Source organism: Gasterosteus aculeatus, chromosome 16 (assembly GCF_964276395.1).
Source record: "Gasterosteus aculeatus chromosome 16, fGasAcu3.hap1.1, whole genome shotgun sequence".
NCBI classification, from domain to species: domain Eukaryota; kingdom Metazoa; phylum Chordata; class Actinopteri; order Perciformes; family Gasterosteidae; genus Gasterosteus; species Gasterosteus aculeatus.
In genome coordinates, this window is record NC_135704.1 from 8,171,442 (window position 1) to 8,187,742 (window position 16,301).

At 43.2% G+C, this 16,301-nt stretch overlaps 3 protein-coding genes across 4 annotated transcripts; 1 reads left to right on the plus strand and 2 right to left on the minus strand.

The window, feature by feature from the left end:
- The first annotated feature begins 1,024 nt into the window (after positions 1-1,024).
- LOC120834377 (dynein light chain Tctex-type 3) lies at positions 1,025-3,435 on the plus strand. Of its 2 annotated transcripts, none has more exons than XM_040202336.2 (5): positions 1,025-1,258; positions 1,898-1,942; positions 2,056-2,179; positions 2,285-2,362; positions 2,608-3,435. In XM_040202336.2, the coding sequence occupies exons 1-5, from the start codon at positions 1,232-1,234 to the stop codon at positions 2,676-2,678; spliced, it is 345 nt and encodes a 114-aa protein (XP_040058270.1). In that variant the 5' UTR covers positions 1,025-1,231; the 3' UTR covers positions 2,679-3,435. The 2 variants fall into 2 exon arrangements, with proteins under 2 accessions (XP_040058270.1, XP_040058271.1); XM_040202337.2 differs by having other exon boundaries at positions 1,901-1,942.
- Positions 3,436-3,626: 191 nt separating this feature from the next.
- Positions 3,627-10,945, minus strand: xk (X-linked Kx blood group (McLeod syndrome)). The gene is made up of 4 exons (XM_040202323.2): positions 10,420-10,945; positions 9,975-10,287; positions 6,461-6,723; positions 3,627-5,599 (listed from the first exon to the last, which is right to left on the minus strand). The coding sequence occupies exons 2-4, from the start codon at positions 10,217-10,219 to the stop codon at positions 4,674-4,676; spliced, it is 1,434 nt and encodes a 477-aa protein (XP_040058257.1). The 5' UTR covers positions 10,220-10,287; positions 10,420-10,945; the 3' UTR covers positions 3,627-4,673.
- A 2,331-nt stretch (positions 10,946-13,276) lies between these two features.
- On the minus strand, positions 13,277-16,206 carry LOC144388741 (uncharacterized). Its single transcript, XM_078090271.1, has one exon. It carries the CDS (start codon positions 16,025-16,027, stop codon positions 14,558-14,560), a length of 1,470 nt encoding a protein of 489 aa, XP_077946397.1. The 5' UTR covers positions 16,028-16,206; the 3' UTR covers positions 13,277-14,557.
- Positions 16,207-16,301: the final 95 nt, after the last annotated feature.

Genomic DNA, 16,301 nt, shown 5'->3' on the forward strand with positions numbered 1-16,301 from the left:
TGTATTCCAAATCAACACAGCTTCTTTGGAAAGCGGACTTGGCCCTATTGCGGCTAAGCGTCGGCTAACTCGGCTGTGTTCCGGCTCGATGCGGCCAAATGTTAGCCAGCTTTGGACCAGATAATTTTTGCCATATCTGTCCCAGAAGTATGGGGCATATCCTGGAGCCCCATGCAGGTAGGGGACTCCATAGTCCTACTGGAGAGGGATGATTGGGAGGAATGGCCTCGCTGATCTGAACCCGAGTGGTTGTTTGTTATTGAACGTATGTGCCAGTCACGGATTGTCCATAACAAACACCATGTTCGAACATAAGGATGTTCATGTGTACGTGGTACCAGAGCACCCTAGGCCAAAGATCAATGATCGATTTTGTAATCCTATCGTCTGATCTGAGGCCGCATGTTCTGGATGCATGTTGTATTGCCATAATGTATCTGTGTTAAAAGATGAACATGAATTGTATGTATTTGCTTTCAGGTGAAGGAGCCACAGACACAACCCGCCCTGATTCTACACTACAGCCTAATGGATCTTGTATTTGTATTTATTTTGCAGTGACAGCGCAGAATGTATGAACAAGGGACACACTAAGCCAGATAGCTAATTTATTTATTGTTGAAGTTCCAAAGTTACTAAAAATAAAAACGTTCTGAGACCATTATATTTCCTGTAGTACATTTATCAAATATAGATGTACAGTATAATACTGTACATACAACATAGTGTACATATAATGTATATCAGAATGATGACATGGAATGGATATGGTTCAAAGTGGGCCTACTTTTAAATGTTGTATATGTTATATATATATATATATATATACATACATACATATATATAATGTACATATATAACAACATATTCCCATATAGGCATTTGGTTTACCAAATATTAAGAATTAAGAATATTTAATACAGTCTGAATTCAATCCGTAGTTGTTTTTTAACTCGAATGGCTGCTTTATTTTCCTGATAAATAACGGTGGGTTTACAGTATTTTCATGAATGATCAAATATGACGCTGTTTTTTATGTGTGACTTCCACCGCCAAGAGGCAACGCAGGGAAATCAGTCCCCCGCTTCAGTAGTAACAGTCTTGTCTTTTCTGCGCTCGTTGACTCTGGAACACAGGAAGTAAACCGGAACTGAGTAGCTACACGGAACTCCACCCGACCCGGTGACATTAAAGTAATTAACTATAATAACGTAACTCTGTGCGAGTAACGATGGAGGAATACAACTCTGGAGATGAGGTAAACTTGTTTTGAATACAATTTTTATCTTAACTCATTAAATCTCTGCCGTCAAACTAACGTTAGCTTCTGCCAGCTAAACCGGCTAGCAGAAGCTAACGGTAATTTCCATCGAGGTGTGGTCACTCAATATTATTACATCTAACGTTAACGATCAAGTTGCTGTGAGGGTTAAATTGATACATTTTAAATACCTAGCGTTCATATATATATATATATATATATATAATTTTTTTTCTTTTTCCTTTATATATATATATATAAAGGAAAAAGAAAAAAAATGATACATGATAGAAATATTACTATTTTTATTATTTAATTAAAAGTAATTCATTCAAGTTATTGAAATTAACATGTACTTTATTTTTTAAATGTAAGTGGTTTGCTTGATAATGTTAAACATCTCTGCAGTTTTGTAAAGTACATTTTGTGCCAAATGTTGTCTTGGTACGTATTTGGAAGTTCAGTTTGTATAACCGTTTGTATATACAAATTGTATTTACAAATTGTATATACAAATTATGTATTTAATATAGATTTAGTCTATACGGTGGTGCATTTTTAAATGCCATACATGAAATGAAACACAACAGATACCACCAACTGATAACGTTTTTCCTTCTTTTTGAACTTTGACAGCAGGTAGTCTTCAATGCTGATGATGTCAACATCTCAGTTAAAGAGGTACGTTTGTGCTTCTGAAAACATTGAGACATATTTTAATGGTGAATAAAGGATTTAGTGTGATGACAATGTCCATGTCTCTCTCTTTCTCTCTCTCTCTGGCTCGGTCTCAGTGTATCGAAGGTGTGATTGGTGGAACAGATTACAACCAGAGTAAAGTGAACCAGTGGACGGCCGGTATAGTTGAGCACTCTCTGACTCATCTGGTGAAGCAAGGACGTCCGTTCAAATACATAGGTGAACCAACTGGCCTTCGTGAACAGTGACCTGAGACCTCAGGACGCAACATTGACATGTGACACGTTTCTGACTGAGTTAAGACTGCTGTCTGATGTTTTGCAGTAAACTGTACCATCATGCAGAAGAGTGGCGCCGGTCTCCACACAGCCAACTCCTGCTACTGGGACACTGCCACTGATGGTGAGAGATGATTCATAATTACAGCCGGAGCGCTTTTGCAATTTGGTTTGGGTTTCACTGCAGTTACCAAAAGAAATTCTTTATTTCACTGCGATAATGTGAAGAGAACGTGCTGATCATCTGTACAGCTACCCCAATGGTAATGCATGCTTTAGGTGATTCAGAAATTGTATAGTTATTAATCAAAATTGTCAAACGGTACTGCCACTACTTTGCGATTTCTCCTGCTTGTTTGTGTCTTACAGGAAGCTGCACAGTCAGGTGGGAGAATCGCACCATGTACTGTGTGGTCGGTGTGTTCGCTGTGGCGCTGTGAGCTGTCATGTCTGATGCTTGAAACGTCAGCGTGACCATGAAGCCATTGAGTTCCTCAGATGTTTCCCTCTGAATAGACACATAACTTTTTCCCCCCACAGGGTTAAATAACATAACGGCAGAAAAAGGTTTGAGAAAATATTGCCTTGGAACGACCAAGAAAGGATTTTCAACCTGGACGCAGCTGTGTTGACTATTAAGATCTAGATGGATGCTAGTAATGTGAAACTCGATTCTTTTTAAGCCGTGCTAGCAGCAAGGCTCTTGGGATGACTGTGAAGTTTACCAACAACTATGTGATAGATTGCCCTGAAGTTTTCTACCCATATTCAAGCCTCCGTTGTAATTAGTTTTGGGATGCATTATTTTGCTTTGTCAGCAAATACCTGCAGGACTAAAAACATTATATTTAAAGCTAATAAACTCAAATGTTGACGCTAAGATGGTGAACATGGTAAAATGTATACCTGCTGAACGTCAACGTGTTTAGCTGTGGGTGCTGCCTCTGCTAGCATGGCTAAGGACTGTCAGTTGTCTTAGTTAATTTATTTAAGTACATTCCTAAATGTTAGTGTCTCTTTTAGTCTGAGTTTGTGCTTTATGGATCAGTCTGTAACTGTGGATATGAGATATCTATTTCCAGGTATGATGGAGTTCATTGGTCAGAAGGATAAATGCACTTTTTCTAGACATTTTCTGTAGAAATCCTTGATTTCTTCATTAAAACGTGGTTCATGAACGCTGTTTAAAGAAGTTTATTGGAACGACTCCAGTGTGGTCCTTGTGTTCACAGCCCGCTTTTTTGGTATCTTAGTGTTATCTTCGTATAAGAATGTGATTTGAATTTCAGTTAATAAAAACTTTCAGTTTGAGAGTTTGTCCACTCGATCTCCATACGAGGCAAAGCGTGCTGAAACGGCTTCTTGGCTTTAATAGAAAAATGTGACAATTTCCACATATAAATATAAATTTATTTTTAAGTAGGATTATAAGCCTTTTCATTTTTGCTCTGTATGGGAATGTCCAATTTCTGCAATACATTTCTTTTTTTTGGCTCATCTTAAAAAACGATAATTTGATACATGAGGCAGTCATCATTCTGCAGGTACATGGCGAAAAAGAGTAAGTGCAAAAACAAACACTGACATTCTCTCTCATACACAATTATACATTAAAGGTTGAAAAAGCAAAAATGCCATCAAAAATATCTTACAGATGCTAAGATAATACATTTTAGTGTGCACTTGGTGTAAATATTCTATACTAGTGAGACACAGATTTAGAGCCAACTTACATTGGCTCTAATTACAAAAATGCAAATACATCTAAAAGCATTTCACATCACTGCAACTGTTGCTCAGCAGTTAAAACAAAGCCACTTAAATCCCTTTTGTAAACGTGCAAAAACATTACGCCTGGAGAAGGTCGTACTTTACAATTAATGTGTTTGGTGATCAAACAGGCTCTTTAAATAATGTGTGGAGATTCACATCTCGTCACCAATCCCAAACACATCACAGAAGCAGCGCGTATCAATGATAAAGCTGTGATCCAGGAGTAAAAAAGCTGATCGCTTGCAGCCATAAAACTACACGGAGCATCAGAACACTCCCCACTCTCCCGCCCTCCGTACAAAACAGATCCTCCCTCCTGCAGAAGTTCATCTGAGGCTCGACACATGCACGCCTCCATGCCAAACACAGATATCAAATACAATCAATTGAAATGCACGGCGCCCTGTGGTCAGTAATGCAGCATAGAAGTAGACACACTAAAAACAATAGAAGTAATTGCTGGGTCCGTGACTTTATTTGTAAGCCTGTCAAGGGGCTTGTTTTTATTTTGTGTTCACTGATGTAGGACGTCTCTGGAGGAGAACAGAGGTGAGATGGACATGTGAATCGGTGGCGGAGGGGTTCGTGTGGCACTTGGAGGGTTAAAGCGCGTGTGATCAGACTGTCCGTCTCTCCTCTGGGCGGCACGTCCGACAGGCGCTTTACGCATTGCAGGATACACTGTGGTTGACGTCGCCGTTGATTCCACCACATATATTATTGCCCACTTCATTAGCATTCTCACAGATTGTATCACTGAGCATGTCGTACGACGTTTCATTAGGCACGTCGTCTGCGCTGTCGCTGGCCGAGTCCAGGGCCTCGTCGTTAGGCGGCCCCGCGCTCTTAGCGGGACGGGGCGCGTCTCCCAGCGGCCTGTTCTGTGGGGAAGCAGAATTGCACATGAGACAGAGGAGAGACGAGCAGTTCCAAAGGCCCTGGGTCATGCTGGAAGAGAAGAGCCTCCGACACGGATGGCAAAACTGGTAGAAGACCAGCATGAAGAAGATGGCGATGGCGTAGGCGACCAGCAGCTGCAGCACCAGCAGCGGCGCACAGAAGAACTTGTAGAAGTCGGTTTTGTAGATGTACCACAGCAGGAGCAGCGAGGCGTTCTCCACAAAGCGCATCATGTAGTACACGGCCATGCGATACCAGTTCTGGGACTTGTTGATGAGGTCCGGGTCGTTGAGTTTCACCTGCACGGCTGACCAGCAGAACATGTTGATGCCGGCGTAGAGGAAGGTGAGCAGGCAAAGCACGATGGTGGTCCCCACCCTGGTCAAGGTCTTTTCTATGTTCTCGGGGAAGGGCGAGTGGCTCTGCCAGAACAGGATCCACGGGTACAGGAAGAAAACCAGGAAGTTGAGCAGAACCACAGGCAGGACCCAGAGCTGCAGCACAGAGCTGAACAGAACCAGAACCACCACGCGAGTGGCGATCTCAAAGCTCCTCCACAGGAAAATGCACACGTAAGCCATGGGGCGCACGTCCACTTCATAGTCGTCGTATTTGATCTTAATGGCCAGGATGTTGCAGCGCAGCGCCCCGTACACAATAGACAGGAGGGAGATCACCATCAGAGTGCCTGACATTGTAAAAGAGAGATAGATAAGTGAGGTAAGCGTGTCCTCCAAAATTCATTTGGGTTCATCTTTTCCCAAAAGAAACATTTTTTGGTCTTTGTTAAGATTATAAAATGTTGGTATCATGCATGTTTTCTGTCCTGAAAGTATATAAGACAATATTACAGTGTATGGTGTCTATGTGATCTACAAACTGAATGAAAGCCCCACATCACCACATTAAAGGAGCCTTCTTTTTTCTTCATTAGTGCACAGCAGTGGAGGCATCATAAAAGATGGGATTTGCTTCTAAGAAGACTTCAGATAAACTTGACTGTGGATTCTTCCCCTTATCCCCTCCATTGAAATGGCCTAAATATATATTTTAATTGCCATTACATAGAGGGAATTGATGATTGTACTGACGGTAAAGCCCTCCTTTAAAAAGGCCCTGAGGCTCCCTTTCATCACAATCAGGCTGTTAAATCGCTAAGCGTGAAATAGAAGTGTCAGACGGTCCGGAGCAGAAGAATTTATGCATCCAAAACATCATTTGTCCTAACTTGAAGACCAGATGCCTCGGTTTGCCCTTGTGTGAAACTTCTATAAATCTCTCTCAGAAATAGAACAACTGGCTGGCTCAAAGCGTTGGACAGCCAGGTGTGCACCTACTGGCGGAGAGAATCACCATTTTCCCTCCTGTGAATCAGAGAGGTGGTTATATAACATCACTTTGACTCATGAAAACACCATCCTCTTATTTCCAATATGGCTCTTAGCTGATCGGCCCACACCACGGTGGAGCTGTGTACTGGCAAGAGGGGTGGGGGGGATTAAGGGGACATGTGACATAAGTCAAACCCACTTAAATTCCTCCTCCTCACCTCGTCCGACGGAGACCCCCTGCTGCAGGACGCAGATGTAGAGCTGTAGGGTGAGCTGGGGGGCCGATCCCAGGAAGGCCTGAATTACCGAGGTGCGGGCAAAGGCGGCTCGGTGTGTAAACAGTTTCCCCTCCGCCTGCCCCACCTGCCGCTCCACCTCCTCCGACTGTCCCCGGCGAGGCATCTGCTTCTTCCTGATGATGCTGACGTAGGGCTCCTCCACACGGCCCACACTGCCATAGATGCAGAACGCCTCCAGACACCTGCAGGAGCAAAGCAGCATGAAAACAGCAGCAGCGCTGGTTAGATCACATGTAACGTTTTACAAAACGGAGCGAAATGTTGATAGATCGAGATCAAATAAAGATAGAAAACCAGATTCACGCTTATTGAAAACGTTTCCTGACATTTCAGCACAGTGTGAGGAATGCTGTTTTGCTGAAGGTTCTCATAATACTCAGGATCTTTTTTCTGATCCCCCACTGATCATTTTCAGCATGCCGACCTCACTGAGTGTGCACATTATTAATATTGGAAAGGAAAACATACCTAAAGTGCAGCTTTGACCAGGTTGGTTCTGAAGGACAAATATGTATTCATGAAAATGTTGATGTTTTATCCAGTGCTGCAAATAAGCTCAATATTAAGTGTATTTAATATTTTTAATGTGTTTTAGTGAATTAAATTTCCATTACAATTGCAGAGCACATCTTTAAAATTGTCTGTTCGTTTAAAACCACGGTGCAAATCCAAACACACATTTGCAGCTGTCCTACAATCAATGAAAGGATTGACCTCAACCCAACTCTCAGGTCTTGAAACGTGATCTATTTGAACACTAAAAAGCTACAATAAAAGGTTCATATGAAGCCATTGTTTCAACACTCGCACAGTTAGGCCAGGAATCATTTTTGTTTATGTGGCAACAATACCTTTTGCTGCGTGTACACGAGCATTGAGCAGCCTGTTCATTCGAATGTCCAGACAGCTGTTGTGCAGCTGCGTGCAGGTGGAGACTAGGTCGAGGCTGCAACTGGTGCACAGCACCACTTTAACACCGAGCCAGGAGGATTTAATCCACAGGGGTGCTGAGGGTCAGACGGTTTATCGGCTGGAGCGGCACGCACCACCGACTCCATTAAAATACAGATAAATAAATAAGAGTGGAAAGAGTCTGTCGGTGTCTCTTTCAGATTGCAGAAAACAAGTGACCTAAGTCTCATCGACGGATGAAGAGACGAATATCAGTTCCAAACATCACTGATCTTCATCCTCTTTTCAGTGAAAAGAGGAAGTGCAGACAGATTTTGACAAAATAATGTTTATGTGGCGGTGCCTCGTGGAACCAGACCAATCAGTCTCTCCTCTTCCTGACAATTAGAAGCACAATAACTTCCTGTCGTTTTCATCAACAGCGGCAACTATCTTTAGCTTCCAGATTCCAGGTGAGCAGAGAGAAACTCTGTTCTTTTAGTAGATTAAACTGAAACAAGCTTCTGTTATCAAAGTCTGCACATATTATGTTGTATTGATTCTTCCAGGAGAAGGAACCATAAGAAAACGACCGTTTTCAGGGGGGGGGGATTTTCAACGTTACAAAAGCTGCAGGAAAAAAAAGCCTCAGTACACAGACCTTAAGTCAAGTTTGTTTAGTGAAACTCCAGCAATGCATTTTTAACCCTTGAGAGACCGATGAAGTCAACTTAGGTTGACTTTTCTGAAAGACAAAATGATGCATCCTCCTCTTATGAAGTTAATACGTTTTTTAAGATAAGAAGCTGATAAGAAAGAAAGAAAACAAGTTTTCCGCCCTGAAAGCGGTCTTGTTGCAGTTATGATGCAAATAAATGAGCTGATTGTTAGTGATATTTGAAGAGTTGCTTGTTGAGGAAGTTGGCAGCAGAGACAGACGTTTCCCTCCCTGGTTATGTTGTCAGAGATAAGGAGCCGCAGCCACTGTGTGCTATTCTTAGATATGCTCTTCACTGAGGAAAGATGTAAAAGTCTGAACAGTAATCATCCGAAGCCACTCGAGGGGAAACAGGCCGGCCGGGGTCACATCCACAGAGGCCTCGGCTGGGGCGTCAACGTGTTTGCTCAACTGGTCGACCAGAGAAAACCATGAAATATGGATGTTTCTGTGACGTGGTGAATATAGCCCCCTCTTTAAGTCGGTGTTTATCCTCAAGCTGAAGGCTAGCTGAATGCTGAGGAGCCAGAATGAGACTAAGGGACAATAAACTAGCAAACAAGTCTTTCTGTCAGTAACGTCAATTTAACTGAATAATTTAGATAAGAATCCACCATTTAATGTCTATCTATATCATGTCTAAAAATAGTAAAACAAATTAGCTGAAGCTTAATTGTATACATTAAAACGGTAGGTTTTGTCCACAAAACGTTGAACTGAAGAGTTTTCAGGTGTTCATTGATTTTGATTTGAGAGATACAGTGACAGCGTCCGTCAAGTCCAAGATAAGTGCATTTCTTAAGATGTTTTTATCAACCTAGCCTCTTTTATATTTCAATGATGACTTGCACAGGAAAAAATAATACATACTGAATTAAGTCATTTTTAGGATATACTATGTGTTGTTTAAAAAAAATTACACTGCTTTATAAAGTCCTGTGACCATTAAGTTACATGCTGCCATGTGCAAATATTTGACTAAATAAATTTGCTGCAGGCTGAAAGTTTTATTTTTATTTCAATCTCATAATGGGTTTCCAATGGGGCTGCAACTAACTTTTATTTTTACTAGTCCAAGGTTCGATTTTCAATGTTTTTTAGTTGTACAGCTCTGAACTAAAAAAAAAATCAGTTTACTCCAAGAGAACACAAAGAAAAGTAGCAAATTGTCTCTTTTGAGAAGCTAAACTAATTAAATATTTGGATTTATTTTCTTCAACAATAACGCAAACGGTCATTATTACCAAAAGAAGACATGCTGATCGATGGGTTTCCACTTTCAGCGTTTGTCTCCATATTTCCATCTCCCCATGTGGTCTTTTGTTTGATGTGTGACAACATGGTTGCTCTGCATGCCTGACAGCAGGGAGGCTTTGGACACCAGGATCAGGATTAGGCTGCTTTAACTGGAGCTGGTGGTCCCTCCGGATCCGGGCTTACACAGATCAGGCCTGTTACGCTCCGTGTGTTCAAAGGGTCCTCCGTCATAACAGTCAGCTTCTTCTTCTTCTTCTTCTACATCAGCCACAGCTCAAAAGAGGAGATCTTGGTGAAAGCGGGAGTGGCAGCCCGCTGTGCGGTTTATGGAACATATCGATACGCTTATTGATCAGCTGTTTGTCCCCGAACTCGATGGCGGGGGGTCAATCCCGGCAGCCGGTGCATGTCTGCAGCCAGCCGGGGACAACAACAAAAAAAGGCCGAAGTGAATGAAAACATGCGCATGTGCGCAATGCACTCGGTAAATTGACACGAATCGACACCTTCAATGGCGTGATTAGGGGGCACAGCTGGATCACGGGGGGGTAGGGCGCCAGCACTGACCTGACTACGGGTCCGAGCTGCAGGATGTGCAGCAGCAGGACGAGCGGCCGGTCCCTGCTCAGGTCCCGGTGGATGAAGGTGAGGGTCAGCTGCACCAGCACGGACGGCACGAGCGTGAAGAGGAGCGTGAGACCCTGCCAGATCTGGTCCCCGGCGGAGCGGTACGTGGAGCTGAGGTAGAGCGCCGCCGTGGTCTCGGCCGTGAACAGAGACACCGACACAAAGATGGAACTGGGGAGGCGCATCCTCGCTCACTCCGCCATTCGGGTCCGGGCGTCCATACGGCCGCCACCGGGGAGTCGGTCAGCCCGCCCTGCCGGAAGGGACGGCGTTGTTACGGTTCCCCCGCTGCCGCTGCGGCTCATTTGCGATGTCTTTAGTGCGGCCAGGGTGTGTGTGTGTGTGTGTGTGTGTGTGTGTGTGTGTGTGTGTGTGTTTTTCTCACGGAGAAGTGTTGTCCCGGATGGAGTCTGTGGAGGGCGCACGGGGCGCTGCGGTCTCCGTAGTGCGCCGTGTGCTCGCGAGACCCCCTGCTGTGGGGTCTGGAGATGTTCCGCCCCCCCGAAATGGGGGCATGGTTTATATTTGGCTAGATGTGAGGCTAGTCTCCCTATATTGTGGATACATGAATAGAGTATAGTGTGCTTTTCTGATCCCGTTCACACAATTTGAATGGAAATATAAAAAGATAAAAAGAGGAAGGACATCAAGAAATTGTTGGGAAAACTTAAATAATCGTTTGAGTGCGTGAACAGAAGGTCTGTGACCTTTTAAACTGGGACATGGTGGACACATCCTGTATTAAACAGAACAGCACTTCAGTATTAATATTCAATATCACACAAATCTACTGAGTCAATGTACCTTAGGATTTATTTGAGATCTGATTAACATAATTATGGCTATTATTATTTTTTTAATTTCACGACGTGGGGGTTGCATTAATGTTTCAATAGAATGTCTTGTATCATGTATTAGTTCCCACACTTGTGCTGCTTTTTATGTTTTGGTCAGCAATACGTTTTTGCACTCTGCATATTGTAAACTTCGTTGTACTCATATTCTCTCTTTCTTTTGATAAATAAATTCGATTTCTTTGTCTTACCCAAGATGAGATGATGTTTTCTTCTTCTTTCTGCTGTGTCAAATCACTAAGTTGAGCAATAAAACATATAGATCACAATACAATACAGTAACGTAAGAGTATCGTCAGAGATTCAATGATATATGTTTTTAAAGATCACACTATAGTCACTCATGTGAGGCTGTGAACGCAGTTCAATTCAATGATGTTACGTTGAAAACAAAATCCCTTTTGTTCTGTTTATCTGGAAACTTTATTTATAACAATAACCCCTTTATGGTTTGTTGTTGGCAGCTCGTATTGCAGCACACGGACAAACACAGCTCAGAAATGCTTGGAAAGCATTCGGAAACTATTTCGTTGTCATTCAAAAACTTTTTTTGCCGTCTCGAACCGTGAGGATGTCCAAACACTGCCTGAAGCATTTTCAGTTTCCAAGTCATCATATATCATGATCATCATCATATCCAAGCGATAGAAATGAGTTTTTGTGGGGTTTATCATATTTGTGTGCTTTGAACTAAAAATGACATTCTTAAACTGACACAATTTGTTCATAGTCTCACAAGACTGCAGTCTCACAAACTTTGTTTACTTGAAAATTAGCCAAAAGTCTAAACAAACGAAATGTGTTGAACAATTAAAATTCACCCCGATCACAGTTTCCATCTCGGTTCTTTGTGCTTCTTCTTCAGTCCAGCTCTTGGGGTCTAGCGCGAGGGGAGCGAGTGTGTCTTTTAAGGTCAGTGAACAAAGCAGCAGTAAGCCAGGCTCCACTCCTGCAAAGACACTAAACAGAGAGGACCCCGGTCTGCTCGGCTGCAGGAGTCGGACCAGAAAACCAAACTGTCCCCAACAGGCCTTCAAACAGATCGTGGCCATTCATCACCGAGCAGGGGCCGGTTTTTAACTTCTCCACTAGGAGAAACACACAGTCAGTCTTTGTTGAAATACTTTAGTTTAAAAACTTATGTGGGTGCAGGAGGTTACTCAAGTCGAGGGATCACATAAGTCATTAGAATTCATGTCGTGTTAGTTAAACTATGCTGTCCCCAGAGCCACAGTTAGTGTTGGGAGGGTTTCACTGGTTTGTGTTTGACCTCATGACCTCAGTTTTTCTAAAACTCAGACTATAGCCGTGTAGCAAACAATGGTCTTTGAACGTGGCACGTTTCTTTCTAGCTATCTGTGTCACTATAAGAATAAATCATTTATCCAGGGAAACCAAACAATGAACTCATTCATATTCTTGCAGTTGAGCATCTTGTCCACCAGGTGGCGAAAGACGCCACAGTCTGCTCTCCTTGGTGCTGAAGGAAAGGTCAAAAATGGTCCAGTTCATCATCACCGTTGAAATATACATGCAGCAGTATGTACATACTTGTACTTGTAAATATGAATGACAAGGTAGTGCAAGTTGTGCAAATATGGCATAATTGAAGAGCAGAATGTTCAGTGGCATGGGGCTAACGCCCCATTCGGCACCGGTACGATGGAGGTGGTTTTAAAGCAGGTGACAGGCTAAAGATGTCCGTCAGGACCGCAGTCAGCTGCACTGCACAGTTCCTGAGCACGTGCCCGGGGACGCCATCAGGGCCAGCGGCCTGGAGCCGCTCTTGAAGTGCCGCTCCATCCTAAGCTCGTGGCTGTGCTTGGCCTTTTTGATGCCCCACCTCAGGTCAGCCCTGGATGAGCCGTAGGCCTGAGCATCACCTGATCTGAAAGCAATGTCACGTGCCTTCAGCAGCAGGTGAACCTCTCCAGGGTTCATCCAGGGTTAGAGTTGTCTTCTGGTCGGGGAATGTGGAGATCCTTTTGAGGGTGGTGACAGCGTGGACATTGGTGTTATATAGTCCAGAACAGAGGAGGCAGAGGCGTTGATGTCTGAGTGGGAGTCCAGTGTGGCCTCGGTGACAAACACACTCCAGTCTGTGTGTTCAAACCGGAGGTGTGGGGCAGAGTCTGCTCCCTCCGGCCTTACGTTAACTGTCCTCACAGTGGGTTTCACACGTCTGATGAGAGGTGTGTATTTGGGGAGAAGGAACATTGAGAGGGGGTCAGACTGTCCCTGGTGGGGGGGGGGAGCAGCTTTGTAAGCGTCCGTCATGTTGGTGTAAACGTGATACAGTATTTGTTAAACAAATACACAATAACATATCTTTATGTGGAATTCTATATGGTTGTGATTTACCTTAACTTTAATATAACATTATCTGGAGTACTGCAGTCTACTCGAGTGCACATTTAAGTTTGTCATACTGTCATAATTTAGACTTCACTACATTTATCTCACAGCTGAATTTAATTTGCAGATAACAATGAAACATTTAAAAAGAAACACATTATTCATTTTTGAAATAAAACACATTGTTAAAAATTAAACCACTTGTGAGCAATTTTGCCTCTGATTTCACTTGAAATGGGTTAACCGTGTATCCCTTAAACTTTAAAAAGTCCTGCTGATAGATTGGATAATGTCCAAATAATACTAATGTATCAGACACAAGGTACATTTTCTGTAATACTTTGTATTTGATGCTGCTTTTGGGGTTTTTAAACTAAAATAAATATGCAGGCATCTAATTTATTGTCTCAGAAAAATGATTCAAGCCCTTCTTAGATGTGACAAGTTTACATGGTGATTTCTTTATTTGAATATATCTATTAACGCATGAACATATGCTATTTAATCAATAGCATCAACATAAAATGGTTTAATAGTTTCACTTATGAGATTTGTTTAGGTTAAAGCGTGCATGTGTCAACTCAAATTAATTCATTAATGAGGACTACCCTTTGCGCAAGCGCCACATTCTGCGCTTTTAGCGCCGTTCTGCCTTTTTTGCGGACTGAAATTGGCTGCAACATCATTTTTTCCGGCTTGGGTGGAAATCCGTTATTTGGTAAGTAAGGTTAACTGTTTTTTTGTTATGTTGTTAAATAACGCTTGCACACAAGTTGTGTAGTAGTAGTCGCGCGCTCTGTGTTCGAAAAGCGCCTGGTGACGCGTGCGGAATATGTCAGAGGGACGAGCGCACATAATTAGGAGAAAATCCGGTCAATTTTCTAAATAAAACATTTTTCAGAAAAAAAAAATATATAAGCTTTTTGTGGTGCGGCCCGGTGGTTGGGGACCACCGGTCTACAGGTCTAGAAGGAATTGAGTGGAGTACTTTGATTTCTTCTACTGTGGTAGAAATGTAACTACAGGCATTAGGCGCCAGGCCTATAGGCTACCAGGCATAGCGCAGCCTGAAAAACATAGAAATAGAAGTGTTGGGTGTGCACCCTTTTTTCAAACTTGCGTTTGGGAAAACCGGACGACCGGACGAAACCCTGTCAATGTGCGTGTTGGGTATGCACCTTTTTTTCAAACTTGCGTTTGGGAAAACCGGACGACCGGACGAAACCCTGTCAATGTGCGTGTTGGGTATGCACCTTTTTTTCAAACTTGCGTTTGGGAAAACCGGACGACCGGACAAAACCCTGTGACGAAACCCTATTTTCCTTTCTTTTGTTTCTTCAGTTCCGCCTTTTCTCTTTTCTCCTTTTCTTCCCTCTCTTTCTTCTGCCTCTTCAGCAGGTCATTTTCTGCCTCCTGACGTTCCTTCATTTGCTTCTTCAGCATCTTTTCTTTCTCCTTCTCTAACTTCTTCTCCTCCTTTCTCATCTGCGCCTTTTCCTTGTCAGTTTTTTGGGCGAACGCCTGAAGGTGGAGGTTCCAAACATGGAGGTTATCTTTCTGTTGTGTCAGGAGCCTGATATTTTCCTCCAATTGGTTCACTTTGAGACGCAACTCCTTTTCCATCTCTCTGCTCAGTCTGGCACTCTCCTGCCCTCTCTGGAAGTGCTCCTCCTGTAGTGCATGGAAGGTGTGGCTGTGTTGATCCAGAGTCGCAGATTTGATTTTACGCTCTGCCTCGCTGCGGATGATCTCGATTTCTTTCTCCTTCATCTCCAAGGCGAATTTGATATCAGTAATCTCCTTCTCCGAGGCCTCCTTACTGAGTCTCTGCAAGTCAAGTCCCCTGGCCTCCTTTGCGGAAAACTCACGTCTCATTTGATCTTCCAGAGCCATGAGTTTTATTTTCCACTCGGCCTCCACCAGGATCATCTCGCTTTCTTGCCGTTTCTGCTTGGCCTCGCTCCAGTTCTGTTCTTCAAGAGATTTCTTTTCACTGGTTGTGTTAGTGATTAGATTGTCCTTTTCCAGGGTGATCTGGCTTTTCTGTCTGTCAAAGTCGTCTTGCAGAGTTTGGATCCTTGCAGAATGCTCCTCCTCTCTTACAAGCCATCGTTTTTTCCACGCGGAGTCCAAGTTAACAATATCAACTTTGTTCATGGAACATTTGATATTATTCTCTTTAATCCAGTTCTCTTTGTACTTCTCATTCTGCGCTATCAAGGACTCAATGGCACTGTTGAATTTATTTTTCTCTTCAAGCAGAGTTTGACAAAGAGAGCTGGTCAGTTCCTCCTTCTCTTTCTCAAAGGCTTTCCTGTCAGCCTCTGCTTGTTTTGTGATGGATCTCTCTGACTGTAGAGCCTTCATTATTTTGGCCTTTTCCTGCTCCCAACTGACCTCCTTGGTGACCATCTGCTCCTTCAAGACAGTGTTTTCCAAGTAGAGCTCGCTGGCTTGTTTTTCGATGACCGATATGGTTTTTAACAAGCCCTCAGGCTCTCTGCTGGGACTTTGCTGGTCCAGCACTGGTGGGGCTAGGCAGCCCTTGTTTGCAGGTCCACTAGGAGGGCTGACCCCCTGTTCCATCCTCTTCTCAAGGGCCTTCTTTTCAGCCAGTATTTGTTTCCTGATGCATCTCTCTGCACGTAAAGCCTTCATTATTTTAGCTTTTTCCTGCTCCCAACCGAGCTCCTTGATTGCAAATTGCTTCTTCAAATCAGCATTTGCTGATGCCAGCTCAACTTCTTGTTGGACGTCCAAAAGGATTTTTTTCGGGTCCTGCATTCTAACAAAGTGGTAGTATTCGATAATGATAGAATAACAACGTTTCTGTGAATTTGTGTCTTTGTATGAGTAGCTGTCCCTCTGTTCTCACAAGCTGTGTCCCTGGGTGGCTGTCAGATACAAGTGGCAGTTAGAACTGAATTCTAACCAAACATTCTATTTCTAGATTCCAGACTGGTGTCACTGAATGTCATATCTTAGATGAAAGGGTTAGAATGCGATGATGTCGTGGACCGTGATGTCAGAATGAGGTCACACAGGAATGTACAGGCTC

Excerpts from the sequence above, each read along its gene's own strand:
- LOC120834377 (XM_040202336.2), top strand. The coding sequence starts at position 1,232 with ATGGAGGAATACAACTCTGGAGATGAG. Across the intron at positions 1,943-2,055 it reads TCAACATCTCAGTTAAAGAG|TGTATCGAAGGTGTGATTGG; the intron begins GTACGTTTGTGC and ends GCTCGGTCTCAG. Across the intron at positions 2,363-2,607 it reads CTGGGACACTGCCACTGATG|GAAGCTGCACAGTCAGGTGG; the intron begins GTGAGAGATGAT and ends TGTGTCTTACAG.
- xk (XM_040202323.2), bottom strand. The coding sequence starts at position 10,219 with ATGCGCCTCCCCAGTTCCATCTTTGTGTCGGTGTCTCTGTTCACGGCC. Across the intron at positions 6,724-9,974 it reads CAGCTCGGACCCGTAGTCAG|GTGTCTGGAGGCGTTCTGCA; the intron begins GTCAGTGCTGGC and ends TTGCTCCTGCAG. Across the intron at positions 5,600-6,460 it reads GGGGGTCTCCGTCGGACGAG|GCACTCTGATGGTGATCTCC; the intron begins GTGAGGAGGAGG and ends TTACAATGTCAG.
- LOC144388741 (XM_078090271.1), bottom strand. The coding sequence starts at position 16,027 with ATGCAGGACCCGAAAAAAATCCTTTTGGACGTCCAACAAGAAGTTGAG.